Source organism: Etheostoma cragini, chromosome 5 (genome assembly GCF_013103735.1).
Source record: "Etheostoma cragini isolate CJK2018 chromosome 5, CSU_Ecrag_1.0, whole genome shotgun sequence".
In the NCBI taxonomy this organism is placed as follows: Eukaryota; Metazoa; Chordata; class Actinopteri; order Perciformes; family Percidae; genus Etheostoma; species Etheostoma cragini.
This window is the reverse complement of record NC_048411.1, coordinates 29,053,080-29,070,572: the sequence shown is the minus strand read 5'-3', so window position 1 is coordinate 29,070,572 and position 17,493 is coordinate 29,053,080. Positions and strand designations below refer to the sequence as shown.

At 41.8% G+C, this 17,493-nt stretch overlaps 1 protein-coding gene across 12 annotated transcripts in view; it reads right to left on the bottom strand.

Moving 5' to 3' along the window:
- Window positions 1-17,221, bottom strand: part of LOC117944234 (AP2-associated protein kinase 1-like) — a 26,372-nt gene extending 9,151 nt beyond the window's left edge. For 4 of the 12 annotated variants that reach the window (XM_034870849.1, XM_034870851.1, XM_034870861.1 and 1 more), the window contains exons 1-18: window positions 16,384-17,221; window positions 9,882-10,000; window positions 9,233-9,341; window positions 8,290-8,432; window positions 8,028-8,149; window positions 7,865-7,946; window positions 7,574-7,706; window positions 6,739-6,842; window positions 6,197-6,276; window positions 5,947-6,110; window positions 4,706-4,896; window positions 3,940-4,134; window positions 3,171-3,358; window positions 2,680-2,873; window positions 2,512-2,580; window positions 2,103-2,183; window positions 278-385; window positions 1-96 (exon numbers count right to left, since the gene is read on the bottom strand). In XM_034870849.1, coding sequence (XP_034726740.1) covers window positions 1-96; window positions 278-385; window positions 2,103-2,183; window positions 2,512-2,580; window positions 2,680-2,873; window positions 3,171-3,358; window positions 3,940-4,134; window positions 4,706-4,896; window positions 5,947-6,110; window positions 6,197-6,276; window positions 6,739-6,842; window positions 7,574-7,706; window positions 7,865-7,946; window positions 8,028-8,149; window positions 8,290-8,432; window positions 9,233-9,341; window positions 9,882-10,000; window positions 16,384-16,543 — 2,338 coding nt within the window. In that variant the 5' untranslated portion in view covers window positions 16,544-17,221. The remainder of the gene's footprint in view (window positions 97-277; window positions 386-2,102; window positions 2,184-2,511; window positions 2,581-2,679; window positions 2,874-3,170; window positions 3,359-3,939; window positions 4,135-4,705; window positions 4,897-5,946; window positions 6,111-6,196; window positions 6,277-6,738; window positions 6,843-7,573; window positions 7,707-7,864; window positions 7,947-8,027; window positions 8,150-8,289; window positions 8,433-9,232; window positions 9,342-9,881; window positions 10,001-16,383) is intronic. The other 8 variants (XM_034870860.1, XM_034870856.1, XM_034870852.1 and 5 more) reach the window with 8 other exon arrangements.
- Between the last annotated feature and the right edge of the window lie 272 nt (window positions 17,222-17,493).

The following is a 17,493-nucleotide window of genomic DNA, read 5'->3' as shown; positions in this document are numbered from 1 at the left end:
TGCTGGCAGGGAGGAGCTCTGGCTGGCCTGAGTGTCGCTGGGCCTGGGGGGCTTCCAAACCAGGAATCAGTGAATCCACACACACCTCTGCCTTCACTACATGGAAAAGACAACAATATAAAACGAAACAGATGGCCTTAGTAGGGGAAAAAAATTGATGAAGGCCTTCTTTAATCCTTTTTCCTAGCTGGTCTTTCTGACTTCATGAACGTGTGAGTGAAAGAGGAGCAGGAAGGCAAAGAAGACTGGGAATTTCAGGGCAAGGCAGAGCTTGTACCATTGGTGGAGCTCTCTGCAGAACTGTTGAAGGGGTTGGATGGTGTTAAGAGGTCGGGGAGCAGCAGCAGAGAAGTTTCCGGGGACTTCAGTCCCTCTATCAGCTTCTCTGTGAGCAAGCAGGGAAAGAAAAAGACGCAGAGCGGTAATGGGCAGATGGCAAGAGAGAGAACAAGGCGATGAAGGAGGATTTTTCACACAAATAAAAAAGGAGCAGAAAAACTAACAAGATATGAAACTCTAGCAATGTGTAAATATGACATGTTGCCCAAATCAATGACAATATTTACAGTTAATTACAAATCTGTATTAAACCGCTGCCTTCATTGTTAGGGACAAAATAAAAATAATAAGATAGGATGACAAATGCATGAAATGTGTTTAACATTGAGAACATTTGACAGTCATCACACCATAACGCAGTGAAAAGTATTGTCCGATTGTTTATTTAGTGCAGCTTGCAACAGCCATGCCCTCCATGACCAGTGAGTTGGGTGAAACCCCATGCAAAGGACAAAACTCTACCAGTCTTTACACGTAGAACTATCGTGCAAAACAATTGCTGCAGAAAACATTTAGAATTTTTCACGCTCTTGAAGAACAAACCTCAACACCAAACATTTAATTATCAAAACAAAGCCACAGCAATTAGTGAGTTTATTCACTGCGATTCCTAAACGCACCGTCACAGTCCACATGCCACCTCAACTCATTTTTGGACCGGCGCAGACCAATGACATGATATCTTTGTAAAGTTGGCTTTACCAAAACCTTCATCATAAAAACAATATTCAATTTTCCTTAAAGTATGCACCTCTATTAATATAGAAAATTAGTGGTTTAGTTAGGCTGAACAACAGTCCATGCATGAAACAACAAGTTAACAGACTTTAACGGCAGCTAATACTTACAGGAAACTGCTATGGGGCAAATTGGGGTTGTGGGGGTGAGGGGGGGCGGGGGGGTCAAGGAATGTGTTGGCTCAGAAAATGGCACAGCAGATGTGACCTTTTTCCCCCTTCACTATTGGAAAGAGGCCAACACTGATGAAAAGCTTTATACAAATCCTTAATGTCAGTGAAGTCAATAGAAAAGCATAGGTAATGTTAAAATTGATGCACAGTAGGCTACATTTTTACTCGATTCCCAAGAGGCAGTACTTATACAAAATGCTGCTCCGATATGCCTCTCTGCTCCATCAGCAAAAGTCAGACTGTGTTTGCTTATGTGCTTCCAGCTTAGGCTGGGTAGAGAAGATTAACCACACCCTGATTATGTAAAAGCCTCAACCTTTTTTATCCTCTCGGTTCTGGCAACTACACAAAGGAGGTTACCCAGCTAAGAAGTATGCACTTCCAAAAGGGCTAAAGGCTAAACTGAGGAGAACGTAAAAGGCCGGGTCTTTATTTTAACAACACAGCATGCTTGACTTTATTTTATTCTTTGTGGCACTGGCAAGCAGGCTCCTTCAGGCAGTAAGAAAATCCAATTAACAAAGGAGAATGTGTCCTTCGCATTACCAGGCAACAGCGAAAGCACAGATCTGCAAATGAGATGCGATCTGTGGCTACGGTCTCTATTCATGGAAGCTGACAAGGACTCACTGTGAGGCTGCCTGCTATGTCAACAAGATAGGGCCGTGAACTAATCCAAAAACTACACAACTAGCAGTCATAAACCTAACAACTGTGATATCCAGGAAACTACTTCAGTAAATAAAAAAGAGTGACTCATAAGCTCTAAGACTCGACTCGTGTGAGAGTCCAAGGCCGGAGAGAATCAAAAGCAAGGCTCGTTCTGTGTCATGCTGAGACAAGGAAAATTACCTGTGGTGTCAGAGAGGGTATTAAAGGGGTCCGGGACAGTCAACAACACTGAACCCGCACTCTTGTCTGCAGACCTTTCAGCTTAACATTGCACAGTGAATAAAGATGGAGAAGAACAAATGAAGGAATACGACAGCATGAACAAAAGAAGAACGTGGGTAAAACTCAGGAACAGAGAAGACATAATCAAACTTTTATGGCAACGCTAGACATTCCCAAGACACTAACACAAAAATAGGTCAAAAACTTCTTTGGATTCCACCTTTCTCAATATATTATTGTTGCATGTAGATATTGAGAAAAATGTCCACTAAATGACTGATAATATCTCTCTAATAAAAGCCTCCTGGGAGATGAAGTATGCAAAGCAATGAGACAGCGTACTAAAAACAGTTAGGCAAAGTCTTACCTGGAAACGCATTGAGCCCCGGTATGAGATTTTCACTGGAGCCTGTGATCTTCTCTCCAGGTGCGGCAGCTGTGCACAAGCAAACAGCAAAGTAGCAATTATTTTGAGTTCACATGACTTTTTACCAATGCTGCAGGTGTAAGTGTGCGTTGAACACGTCGCACTTACTCTCAGCTAACTTTGCAAAGTCTTTGTTAAGCAGCTCCTCTGCTGTTAGCTTGGAGAAGTTGTCATCCCCAAAGGGGTTCCAGCTGGGCTGAGCGCTGGGTGCAGTAAGGGCCGATTGGGCGTTAGCATCACCTGGATGATACACACTCTGCTGGGACGAGCAGGGGGAGCCAGAAGGAGTCGTGCTGGCTGATCTGCAGTACACAGAGGAGGAAACATAAACACGGGCGAGAGTGCACAGTGAAATTCAATCATGGGTGTTAAGTCTGTGGACACCGTGTATGCAAATAAGAGTGAGCATGCAGCTATTTAAAGACTAAATTGAGCATTTCTTTTTAAGCTGGATGCTCTGGGATGTAAAAGGGTCTTTTATCCTCCTGCGTGGGTTCTGTCATATGAATGGATTGTCTATTGAACCGCCTCAGCTCACTTAGTGCCATGAAAGGAGACAGTTCATCCTCAGATCACTGAAGGGAGTTAATTCTGCTCACTTGGACTTGTTGAGGCCAGCCTCAGCTGCGGCTGCCTGGAGTAGCTGGGTGGATTTGCTGACCGGGACCCCAAACACGGCACTGTGAGTGACATCGCTCAAAATGCGTCTGTGGCCGCTTTTAGGGGCCATCTTTGGCGACGAGGGGGGTGTCATTGAGCCAACTTTGTGAATCACTCGGCCAGCCGTCTGTGAGGAAAACAAAAGATCCAGAGGGTGGAAATATGAGATGAAAACATTCTTGATGCCAACAGAGAATTTCTCTTTTACTGCACGAGGAGAAACAAGCATATCAGACCCCTGAACGTACAAAAGCCAAGCAAAAAAGATACAGTGGAAACGAAAATCTGAAATAAAGATGGATTTTAAATTCTTTGAAAACCACAACAAAAGGAGAGAAAAACCTTTTTAGAACAGGAAGCATTCATAGTCCAGAGATTGTACAGAAACAGATGTACCTTATGACTACAGTTAACTGAATAGGAAAATACATAGAGTAGGGTCAACAAAGTATGAAAAAAAACCCAATATAATTTAGTTATCATGTGACTTATTCATAATCCAACTGTTGTTCAAAGATGGCATCACAGGAAGCATTTCTAGCTACGTGGCATTAACACCGTCCCATTGAATATACTCTGTGAGACCATTCCTATGCCCCAGAAGAGGAAAAAGTAACGTTGTACGTGATTGGTTAGAAACAAGATGGTAATCAACTCCCCGGCCCAAAAGAGCAGCAGACGGCAATAGAAGTCGGATGTTACCACAACCTCTGGGCCAGCTGCAGGACCAACAACTGCAGACTCGGGGATGGGGGTCAGATGAGAAGCCGCAGTTTCATGGACGTGGGCTACATGCTGCTGGTGTGGTAGTTGCAGGGAAATAACTGGATGAACAGGCTTAACTTTGGACTGCAGCAGGGTAGACGCTGTTTGTTGTTGCTGGAGGCTCTGTACCAGTTGGTGCTACATAAGAATAGCACACAGCTAAACATGAGGAAGGCCCAGTTTGTCATGATTTACAGCTCTTTGAGGAGTGTAGCAACACTTTTTAGGATTTATTTCCTACTTTTTTGATAGTACACAATGGAAATCAAGACATAACATAAGAAAGAGGGAGACGGAGAGATACAAATGGAGAAGGGAGGGTGAGAAGAGATTCTTTCACAACATTTAGGTTTTCGTCACTATAAACACATTCTGTCCACAAAACACATCAGAGAGGAACAGTATTGTATGGTGGTAACAGTTTAACTACAGTATACTGACTCATTCAGAAGAACACATTTTAAACCAGGAACAGGCCAGCTCAGGCAAAAAAAACAGTGGGAACAATCAGACCAACGGTCCATTTATTGATATTTAAATTAGAAATCATAGACAAATGTATACCATAGTCATGCAAACGTTTTTCGGTTTGAAAATTATACTTAAATTGTGTCACCGCTGTGCACAGCATTGTTGCACACCTTCCCCCAGTATCCCTGAGTGAGATTCAAAAAAACTATTTGCATCCTTGTTAAGCCAGGATGCTTACCTGCTGGTTAGTCTGTGGGCTTAGAAAGGCGGAGGCTTGCTGCTGCTTGATGAGAAGCTGCTGATGCTGTGGTGTAGCCTGTGGCTGCATGTTGGCTGTCGGAGCTGGCTGCGCCGCGGCCTGTGCAGCAGGAGCCTGTTGAGCAGCTTGTACAGCGGCTGAAGCTGGTGGCGGGACATTGATACCAACGCCTGCAAGGCAGAAAAATAAGAAGAATGAGATCTTTTTATAATGCACGCACATACTGTCTCTGGTGAGCTGAAGTATTTGTGCAACTTTCAACTGTTTTCATCCAGTGATTGAATACAAAAAGAAAGCTTGACATGTTGTAAAACTGAAAGGAGATTTGAGTGTTTTGATCTTTGTGCAAGTATTTGTGTGATTGTAGGCCTCCTTGAAAGTCAAAAGGACCCTCCAATTAGACAAATAAAAGACTTTCATTAACTGGTAATATATGGATGATGCTTTAGGTCTAATCTCCAAAACACACATACTTTATATTATACTCCATTCTAGATTCTATGGTGACAATCAATGCATTTATTGAGTGTAAAGCATTTAGCATAGCTACATAAATACAGATTTATTTTTTATATTTTTCAATACGTACATTTCAACCCACAAAAACTACATCCTTGAAAATAAAGCCCGACTGATATCGGCAGGTTGATATCAGCATTTAAAATGGCCGATTCAAGGAAATGAACTCCCATAAAATAAACCACATATTTGTATCGGTCTTAAAAATCCTTCTTCGGCTGGGCTCTCTAAACACAAGTTAGTGAGTTTGAACTGCTCACACGTTTGCCCTGTCAAAGAGGAATTTCTGTCACTCGTGACAGACGCTGTCAGACGCTTTTCTTAAAACATGAGTATGCTGCTGTAATTTATGATTCATCTTGCCTGTCATCTATTCTGCCTTGTCAAAGGGTAAATGGCAAGAGCTTCTTTTAAAAAGATTAAAAGCCTTTTAAGAATGAGACCCCTGGGAAAACCAGCTCTTGATAGACAAGAGCCAAATTTATGAGCAGTTCACTATGCTGAGTTCCATACAAGATGTTGCTTTGAGTATAGGACAACTGTCTCCATAAATGGATAAGATAAAATGTACTTTATTGTCCCCGAAGGGAAATTTGTTTTGGACACAAAATACAGAAAATAAGCATCTCAAATGCAGGCGCCTCCTGTTACCAAGTGACAGAAGGTATCAAACACAAAAGGTATGACAGAGTTACTTCTACCTATGGCCTGGGGTGCTCCGGCAGCCACATTGGGTCTCTTGCGTGGAGTGAGAGCTGGCTGGATGGGAAGGATGCCTGATATCGGCTGGGGCTGAGCCTGGCCAGCCTTGGGTCGTTGGCGAGGTGCAATGGAGGTTTCCATGGTGGGAACGGGGTCTGTGAGCCTGATGGAATGAAAAGAGAAAATTGACTAGTTATGCAGTAAGTTTCATACAATGGTAACACTCAAATGCTTTGCTTTTTTACTCACCTGGCTTTGGTTTGACTCTTTTTGGCCACTGCTTCACTGGCTCTAATGGGCTCGGGAAGTTTTGCAGGAATAGGTGAATTCTACAACAGTAAGAGGATTTACAATTCTCATCTGATCCAAGGATATTAAACCAGACTTTTAATTTGTTACATTACTGAGTCATTAAGAAAACATTTTGAGTTCCACGGATACACTCAAGTATTGATTTGCTGCTTTGATGAACCATTATCGCCCACTTGAAAGGCGAGGTGGGAAATGTGGTGGAATCAGAAGACCAGTGGTTAGGCTACTTTGTAAATAACTTAGAAAAAGGGTATCGTGAAATGAGGGAAGCAAACTGGCAAAAGCTAGAAAGCATAGCTTGCGTCCAATACCATTTTTTCCTGGATTACCTTCCTTAGAAAGCAACAAGACAACTGAAACCACTGTACCTGAGATACATAACAAGGCCTAGATTATTAGAAAAAAAGAGCTGGTAACATTCAACATTAATCCTACAACATATGCAAATTCATGCTATTCCTCTTTCCATGCTGACTTACCTGTACATTTGGGACCGGACACTCTCGTCGGGCCAGTTTAAAGGCAAAGTAGGATATTTGGTAGATGTCTGGTCTCTTTTCTGGGTCAGGTTCAAGCATGTATCCTGAAAAATCAACAAAACAAAGGATGTATAATTGGAGTAAGACGCATGAAAACACACATTAAGGATGCTAATTTTGGGAGGTTTTTTTGCTGTCCGATGACCGTTGTTAACAGATAATTACCCATTACCGACAAGAACTCAACAGAGTCTCAGTTCACCTGTGTGAGAGGCTCGGACATACTTTCAGCGTTCCATGGGCAGCTGGGGACTTGTATCCGTTGCAAAGCCACAATGTCCCGTGCATTGTTGTGGACACATGGAGACACTATACTGGAACAGCTTGCTCGACCAACCCAAATCCAAAGCTGTCCGTGGCACGTACAATATTTTCAGTGTCTGTATCCACCTGCAAGGTTGTCAGCTGTGTGTCCACCTGCATACTCTGTGTGTAGGACGGCCGATTTAACCCGCCAGTCCTCACTTACATAGTAGCATGTGTCTCGTAACTCTCTGCTGTGAGGACCGTCCAGCAGAGAGCCATAGTACAAAGTTAAGCAGTTAAATAGATTTTTAAGCCTATTTTTCTTTTATTATGTAAAAAAAGGGTTATTTTTGTTTTAATATTGGTTTTAAATGTTTAACTGATTGGTCAAAATGTATTTTTAAACCGTTTAAATGGTTAATCATTAACATCCCTAACACACATTCAAACTTACAATATTTGCACATTTAGGAGATGTGGATGCTGTTAATAGGGCAGTGTGTATAGTCTGAGGATAAATGTTACTCACTGATGAGACAGTGCATGTCCTGGGAGTATCTGGAGTTGTCTGGGATTGTAAAACTTCCATCACAGATCGCCACTTGGCTCTCCCCAAAAGGTAGCGTGAAGTAGCACAGCTTATAGAGAAGACAACCCATGGCCTGTGCAGACAAAGATAATCAACACACTTGTAAAAATGTCAATCTTTCTGTTGAGCACGTCAGTTCTTTTGAATACAAATGTTACTATAATGGTGAATTACTGTGGTCATACAGTCATCTTAATGCGCAATTGTGGGAAAGAACACAGTACTACTCACCCAAATGTCTGCCTTTGTTGTGATTATCATTCCACCATAGAGATTGATCATCTCTGGAGCGCGGTATGACAGAGTGGTGTACCTGGTTTTAGAAGCAGACCAATGAGCTTCTGAATTTTAATAAAAGAAAGGGTTGAAGGTGTAAAGAGCCCAGAAAACTCACTTTTTGATTTCCTCCTCCACGACTGCCACCCCCTCTGTCTCAGGGTTTTGGAAGTGGTTGGTGGCACTTCCAAAATCACAGAGCACGTAATGTCCCCGGTCGTGCAGAAGGATATTTTCCACCTACATGAGGAAGACGAGATGAGACCCGTTGGAAATGATAATACATGAGGTAAACAACAATGTCACACTCAATTACTGTGGCCATCAATTAACTAGTCGTATACAGCTGAGTAGTACATTGGGATATGGACCAGACTTGCCTTGAGATCTCGATGGACGATTGGAGTCTTGCACTGGTGGAGACGAGCAACTGCCTCGCACGTGTCACAAAAGATCTGCAACACCTCGGCTTCAGTGAAGCCTGTCTGTAACCGCTGGTTCATTAGATTAACCACCTGCCCGCCTGCATAAAACAAATAGGTCAACTTATGACAACCAACCACTACAATACTCTAAACATGACTTCAAGCTGTGAAACAGACCTTGGACAAGACAATGTACAACACTATCTGCTTTGCTTTCTACAGTGCAACACATTTGATCATTTAAAAATTCAACAAAAAAAAAACATTTGAGGAAGAAGAAGTAAAAAAAAATGTTTTTGTTGCTTTGACAACTGTGGCTCAGTGGTAGAGCGGTTGCCTGCCAATTGGAAGGTTGGTGGTTCAATTCCTGGCAGTCTCATGTCAAAGGGTACTTGGGCAAAACACTGAACCCAGAGTTACCCCCGATGCTGCGCCATGGGAGTGTGAATGTGTGCGAGTGTTTATCTGATGAGCAGGTGGCACCTTGTACGCCAGCCTTGGCCAAAGTGTATGAATGTGTGTGAATGGTTCCAGTGCTATGTAGAAGCGCTTTGAGTAGTTAAGACTAGAAAAGCGCTATATAAATACAGCCCATTACATTTACATGTAATTGGTGACTTTAACACAGCATTATCAATGGTGCTTGTACAGAAAATGTTTTTGAATTGTATCTATCTTATGCTACAAGCATAAGAAGGCTTCAACAACTGCACAGTGATGTTGAATATTTACACTGTCTATAAATAACTCCACTCAGAAACAGAAGTTCTATTGACCACGACAGCTGTCATTTGACTACTTGCTTTGGAACAGAGCCGGATGCTGTGAGGAGCCGAGAGTAAAGGAGCTTTGAGTTCAACAGAGACAGAAAGGCATGGTGGGGGGGTGGTCTTTTTACCTCGACAGAAGTCCATTAAGATTAGGACTTCCCACACATCGTCAGCTCCAATTGCAGTTATGCTGGAGTCCAGATAACCGACTATGTTTTTGTTGCCCACTAGGTCCCTCTGTGTAAACAAACACAGAGAAAGCAAAAATGACACACAACAGAGACACTTTTCATAGATGTTACAATCCTAAAACATTTGGGTTAGTATATTACAAAATGCATCTATGTATCTAAGCCTATTTTTAACAGTAGAGAGATGTTGTGGATTCCCTGCCAAAGGTCTGAACATTATGATGATAACCACAGTAGTCATGCCACCCAGGGTGTGGCTGCAGGTACTGCTTAGTTTCACTTACAGTAAGGACTCCGGTTAGGAAATGAACCGGCAAGGGAGCTAAGATTGCATTTATTACAATCCCACCCTTGTATTTGAAGTACAGAGGACTTGAAGCATTCATGATTACTTCAGAAAAATCTCCGTATTTCTGTGTGTTGTAAAATAAGTTACAGTGGTGCTGTTAATTCCACCACAGGGTAACATCTACGCACAATAACACAGTCCCCTCCTATACGACTAGCGGCATATCTACCAGTGGTGTCAAAGAGACAATGTAGTTTCACTGCACTTAGCAGTCGGTTGCTAGACTGTCTCACTCACCATAATCTGTATCTCAAGTTGGCAGACTTGCAGATCATGCTCATTGTTGACATACATCCTTTTTAGTGCACAACGTACGCCTTGATGAGTCCGCACCAAAAAAACAATGGCAAACCCTCCTGCAAATGATTGGAGAGATGGAGAAGGAACAGAAACAGAATGAATACATTTGAAACACCAACATTTTTTTATTATCAAGTTATCAAGAATTAAAATCTCGAAATGTCCTGTTCCACTGCATTTATTGGACTTGTAGCTGTAGGAGCAGCAACACAATACATTGTGACATTGTTTCACGACATAAACAATGTGGAGGGAAATCCAAAACAGGTTCATTTCACTCAGTTGCTGATATTCTACAGTTCCCCACGTTTGCCACTTTTGACGTTTAACACTACGTAACACTAACTTATTAACTTAAGTTTTACAGTTATTTTTGGAATTTATGGCCAATAAACCTGATTTTAGGAAATTCTACCTAATGTTTGAGTTTGAAAAGAAGAAATTAGGAATTGTTTGACTAAGATTAAAGGAATGGATGTTGATGGATAATCACAGACTGGAATATGACTCCAAATATAACTTTTACTCAATACTATTTCAAAACCACTTCAATTTGTTTTCCAAATGCTATAAAATTAAATTAATACACCCCAAAATAAAATGAAAGTAGAGATTTGTACTTGCCAAAGAGCGTTGTGTCGAATCAATCATGTTATTTGGGGGATTTAAAAATAACATTGCTATAGGAAAACGGGACAATTTGACCCAAAGCCAACATGAGGGTTAAGAAGCAGGTGTGCTTCTCCTTTTGACCAGAGATGTGTTTTTTTTTGGGGCACACGTGACTACCGCAGCACTGCAAACTGAACTGTTGGCTGGTTGGTTGGAAATAGCGACCCACAGAGCTGACTGTATGCAGTAAACAGGCCGTAAACTGTTACAAACTGAGGTAAACTCCCAAAATGAGACGCATATTGTAAACGTGCTGCATACATGTCCAAAGAATTCTTTAAAAAACGGAATAATACCAGTACACACCCAATGTCTTAAACAGAAAATAGTTCAGTAGTGTGGATGTTAGCATACTCAGTGACTCTGACAGCAACATGAGATGTATCTTTCCTGAGAGTGTCTTCAAGTCAAATGTCCCTCAGCTGTGCTCTGACCCTGACAGATCAGCCGGGCGGGGGGGGGCTTTTCCTTTTATTCAATAGGGACAGTGGATAGACAGGAAAGTTGGAGAGAGATGGGGGATGACACTCAGCAAAGGGCCACCGGTCGGATTTGAACCCAGGTCGCTGCGTAGGACTCAGCCTACATGGGGGGCACGCTCTTACTGGGTGAGCTAGAGTCACCCCAGATCTTTTAACCTTGGCAGCTCGCCAGGCTGACTATGACTTATGAATTATGGAATTGGCTACTGCTAAACCAATACATTATATACGTATTTCATGTCATCATAGTGCTATATAGACATGCATGCTAGGTAACTAGGACTACAGTTGAAACTTAGCCAACTGGCTAACACTGGTGCAATTACAGAAATGTTGAATAATGTGCATTGTCCTGATCAAATAACTAAATAAACCCAACTAAGGAAAGGGAAACTGTATGAAGAGTGCAGGGTCGGGCGGTCCAGCACGGTGGTAATAGGAGCACAACATAGTGTGAGTCAGCAGCTGTGCTGAGGGAAAAGATGCAAGAAGCAGACAACGTACAAAAGAAAGACACAGGAAGTGAGAGAATTCATCATCCATCCTTTGGTCGCAGTAATGCTGCTGACACATGGAAAACCACAAGATGACTGTATCTATCCGTGGCAGCTCAAACCACCAACGACCCCACAGATGAATAAAACATTTCTTTCAAGTCCCAGTGTGACATAGCATTTACGTATGAAGTTACCACCGCATGCTTTTCCACAAATACACATGTTCTGTGTTGCAGTGAACTGTGCAGTGTGAGTTAGTCAATTGTCTTCATCGACTTCTAGATGTGAAATGGCCTCTCTTAATTTTACGTTGACAGCATGTTGCAGCTTTCACCGTTTGTATCCCAGACAGTTAGGCCGGGTAAACCCAGCCCGATCTGCCGGCGATTTGATTGCAGCTCAGGCTGGAAACCTGTACATTTTTCTATCCTGCTTCTGTTACAATTTGGCAGGGACCAATCACAAACTGGCTTACAGTTGGTCTGATTGGTTGAAGGACTATCCAATTGCCTACAGAGTCATTTGAACCCGCTGATCACGCCTCTTGTGCGGTAGAAAATACAGAGCAGACTCCCTTAGACTAATTTTCAATCTTAAAAGATTGAGCTTGGTCTGGTGATAGCCAGACTACCATACAGTCACAAATAAGGGAACATAAATAAATATTAGTGCTGTCAAACATTTTAAATATTTAACTGCGATTAATCACATTAATGTCAAAGTTCACTCGCAATTAATCACATTTTTTGTCTATTCTAAATGTCCCTTGATTTTTTTTTTGTCCCATTATTTTTTTCTCATTTTAATGCTCTTCTCAACATGGAAAAGTGGATCGGCTCACTTTGTGCAAATGTGTTTATATGAAAAACAACACTGGCATTTAGCCTACTGTAGTGTTCAATTTCACACTTCAGCAAATCTCTCACACAATATAACACAGTGCATCAATAAAAGGGTGAAAATAACACTTTGACAGGGCGGGGGGTTCCAGTCTAGCTAGAGCCGGTGTGGTGTTGTAGTTTCTCTAACGTTACTAGTTGCAACAGCATGTGAAAAAAACGACACAGTTTGCTAGACCAAACAGAACGTTAATCTTGTGTTAAAAGAATTGACGCCGTTCAGATAGGTTTGTGTCAACGCAGTTAATAACTCGTTTAACTGACAGCACTAATAAATACATTAAAAGAGATCAAAATTTGCTAAGAGCAAAATAAATCGTACTAAAACACAAAAGCGTGAATACAACATTAAACAGTCAGCAATGTGGCTAAATGAACGCCTGACTACAAAGGTGCGTCTCTAGCTGCTTTTTTAAAGATTCCTCCAGATGCAGTCACTTTTAAAACATGTGGAAGTCTACGAGCGATGGTTTCACCTTTGGTTTTCCGTTTAGTACGAGGAACAGCCAGTAAGCCCTGATCTGAGGACCCTGGGAAGGACGCTTGTCAAAATGTGCGGGGAAGCTTTTTGAGGCTTTGGCCGCTCTGACGTGGTGGCGTTCTACGTTCGATCATGGGAGAAGAGAAGTGTCACAACATGAAAAAAATAAAACCTTTTATAATGACAGAATTTTTTTTTACCATTTGTCACATTTGGTCAGTTAAAAATAATATAAATCAACCGCACTTACTTCTCCAAATCACCGGAGACACCAACTATCCCGGTGATTTTATCCCATGCTTCTTTTATAACCGTTCCCTATATGCAAATGTCGTCACATCATAAATGATAGGGAACCCAGCAACGCCGATGCTTAGCTTCTCCCAATTTTCTTGGAACTAATGTATTAATAGGAACAAAAGTTTACATTGTATGTTTCTCTGGAATCAGCCAACATGAAGGACTTCTAGGTTTCGACTGGTTACTGGTGTTTTACTGCTGAACCGAGTCATAGCTCATTGCCATAAAGTTGACCTATGTTCAACTTTCTGATTGATGCTCTGGTTGCTCAAAACGATTAACATTAAAATTAACATTTTGCAAAAATCTCACGTATCCCCTGCAGTACTCCAAAATAGAACTAGGGGTATGTGTACCCCCCGATTTGAGAAACACTGCTCTAGTGGGACCTTGCCATTGCCGGATGTGTTACATTTGTAAAACGGACCAAAGTTGTTGTTGAACGTTGTTGTTTATTGCTTGGAGTGATCCCTGTCTAGCGTATGGTATTACATCACGTCACTTCTTGTGTGTGCTTTTTGTGCCAAAATGTAGTGTGGAGACTTGACTCTGGGATTCCTCCAGGCGAAAGATCTAGTAGTGGGAACTTTGCTTAAGCCAAGGGTAGCTCCATGTGACTGAACTGGGTGACGTTTTAGAACTGCCTAGGGCAACGTTACAGTGTGAGGCGTATCAATAGATAGAGTACAAACAGTGTAAAAAGCACACCCTATGTGCCTACTCTATGAAATGAAATCATGTGTGTTTCCATTTTGTCCTGTCACAATTTCACTTGTGTAATCAGCTATAAATTTGAATTTTTACAATGAAGTGCAAGAATGTGCAACACAGACTTCTAAGTGTGTGTGTGTGTGTGTGTGTGTGTGTGTGTGTGTGGTAGGTGTGTCAGAGTTCAGAAAGTTGAACCCTTGCTGTTTGCTTTAATCTGAGATGCCTGTAAGAAATTACAAGGATTAGCAGTCTTCTTAAGGAATATTTTTAGCAGTGGTCTACGATGTCAGTAGGCACTGTGAGCAAATGATTGTAAGTACAGCTCCAAATAGTCACGTCCTTGTGACGTAACTGACCGTCAGGATAATGCCACTCGAGCTTATGCATACCCGCTCAGCAAACGCATGTACAGATATGCCCCTTCAGGGACTGCTGCGGGAAGCGCAGCGCCAGCTATAGTGTTCGGTGACAAATTGTCATCAGTGTAATGGAATTTACATAACTAGCATCTAGGCTTAGGACTGCTACACATGTCCTCACGACTACTATGCCGTTTACAAACACGCAAGGTAGAGGACACTGCAACGACAGCAAGAAATACTACATGGGGGGGCATTCTCTGTTAAAATACAACACGTCTCATCTTGTTGAAATTAAAATAGAGCTGCAAAGATTATTTGATTAGTTGCTAACTATTTTGACAACTGATGAATCCATTTGAGTCTTTGATAAAAAGTTAAATTCTCTGTTTCCAGCTTCTTAAATGTGAATATGTTCTAGTTTCTTCTCTCCTCTGTGACAGTCAACTGAATATCTTTGAGATGTGGACAAAACAAGACATTTGAGGAGATCATCTTGGACTTTGGGAAACGCTGAACAATACTTTCATTTCCTGACATTTTATTGACCAAACAGCTAATCGATTCATCGACAGATCACAAACTGCCTGAAGCCCAAATGTCTAAAATAACAAAGCTTCAGGGCTGAAGCTACAACAGCCAGTGTTTCCCTCTGACTGCCTTTGTCTGGACATTGTGAAGAGTGTCCTTATTTCAGCAAAAGAGTTCAACAATGACAATAAAAGGGAGTAGACACAGGGGAAAAAAAAAACATTTCTAAATGGTGCAGCCAGCTAACAGAAACTTATAGCCCAGACTACAACCCCAAACCTTCTGAATAAATAGGACTAGAGACACTGGGGGGAGTCATGTTGCAAGCAGTAGGTCCACTACCGAACGAGAAAAAAATATGAGCTGCAGAAAACAAGCATTTTGTGAAAGATTAATAATTTTAGGGAAATTATTAACTTTCACTGTGTGTGCAAAATCCTGTTCATTAGGCCTGAAAGTTAACAATCTGAATGGTGTTTTTCTCTCGAGTGGATGTCTGCATCAAGGCCAACTTTTAAACCTTTTTAAACTGATAAGAAAACTCTGACACTCACAGGAATTCCACTAAAAGTTTGCACTGACATCTCAGTTCAGGGTAGGACTGCAGTTAGATATCTAACCCTTTCATTGATAAAGCCACGGTGTGGCCAAACACAGATGGGGCCCATCAATAGTACTGATGAATTAATCAGACTTCTTCCATCTATTATTTAGTAACAGCAGCTCTTAGCTAACAGAGCATGGCAGACTCTCATTGCAAAGACAAATGACCATAGGGAAACCCATTTGCCCAATCACAGAGCCTGTTTAACCATGTTCTGGTTAAGACCACCTTAAAAGTTGAGGCCAGTTTCCATCAAAAAAATCCTCACCTTTTAACTCAATGATTCGGGGTTAACCTACAGCCAATCAGCAAGATAATTTAACCATAGATAAGTAGCGGCTCCAGGTATATTATTAAAGTCCCACCTTGTATGGAGGTCATCACTGACAAACTTTCCCTCCTTCTAACCAACACAAAACGTGTTAAACAAAACTTGGCACTGGTCCTTTATAACAGAAAATCCAGTTATACAATGTACCTCCCAGGCTCGAGGGAAAGAGGGCACATTAATGCAAAATGAAGACAGTTGTATAATGTTACACACCCTTCTCCTATATTTGAATTTTAAGCTTTGAAATGTTTGTATTCCACACTAGAGATCATTTACACAGAATAAAGACAGCACAAAGTCTGATTGGAGCATCAACAGAGCTGCCTTGGGTCATTTTATACTGTTACTGTTGCCTTTCCCATTTATATCATAAACAAAAGTGGTAGTGTATCATTGTGTTGGTACTCTGGCTAGGCCATAGCCCAAGAAAAACAGGCCCACTCATTTAATGTTACTTGATTGTCCATCCTCACACCAGTGTGGTCCAGTTCATATTGTGCATTTTACTAGCTAGTTAAACTTGTTTGTGTGACATGTGTATAATCCCCACAACAGAAAGCCACATAGTTTACCTTCGGCGACGATTTCCTCGACGGTCACCTGATATCGTCCGATGGTGAAGACCCGTCCGATGAAGCTGCCACCGCCGCCGGAACCAGCGCCTCCTCCACCGAGTCCGGAGCCAGGCCCAGAGCTCACCAACTCCCGACGAGAATCAAAAAATTTCTTCATTTCTCCCCCCCCCCCCCCAGAGGTTATCCAAAGCACGGCTAAGTCCAATATATAAATATAAATATTAGTGTCGTAACAGCAAGACAACTGTGATTGGATAACACTGTTCGTTGAGGTTCTGGTGTTAACGTTAACGCTTTGGCAAGTTTTCAATAATGAATGAATTTACTCAGCTAGCTTTAAGCTAAATGCTAGCTAACTAGCTGGACCTTAAAATATTCCAAACACTGCGGTCCGACGTTCTTTCGCTAACTCATTTAAACAGCAGGCGGAGTCAACTATTGTTGAGAAAATGGTTGATATAACGTTGATGCGGAAGTCACCACTTTCCACTCTAAACGGAGAGCAGCACTGGCTGGCTAAATTAGCCCAAAAAACACTTGTTAGCCGTTAGCTCACCTAGGCAGCTAGCTAAGCAGCTAGGTGCGGTGACAGCTGTCAGTTGATAGGCTGAGCCAGGTAGGTCCTTAATGTCCAATGCAGCTTATTACACATGTCAACCGATATCATGCACCCGAAATGTTCACCTGCTACTCTACTCGTCTGTATCGTAGTAAAAATTACAGACATCCACTGCTTTTGTGCGTCCAGCAGGCTGTATGAAGGCTGGTCAACTGAGTTAATGACAGAGCTAACTTAGCTACAAACAGTAAATGCTAGTGGGAAGAATGCTGCATTCATGTGACGTCGGGATAATCGGAAAAACAGCTCCCGAGTAGGCACTTTTTTTTTTTTTTTTAAGATTTTTGGGGATTTATTCCGTGAAAGTCGATATGCCGAGGGAGATGGATAAAGTCACGTTGGAACAACTCGGAAAATTGGCGAGATTTTTGCTACACAGCTTGCTGAGTTGGCTATATATATATTTATAACATACTTGCAACTACTTTATTTACATTTCCTCACTTCTCTGCATTGAAAATAAACAATGTAGTATATTTCTTTGCCAT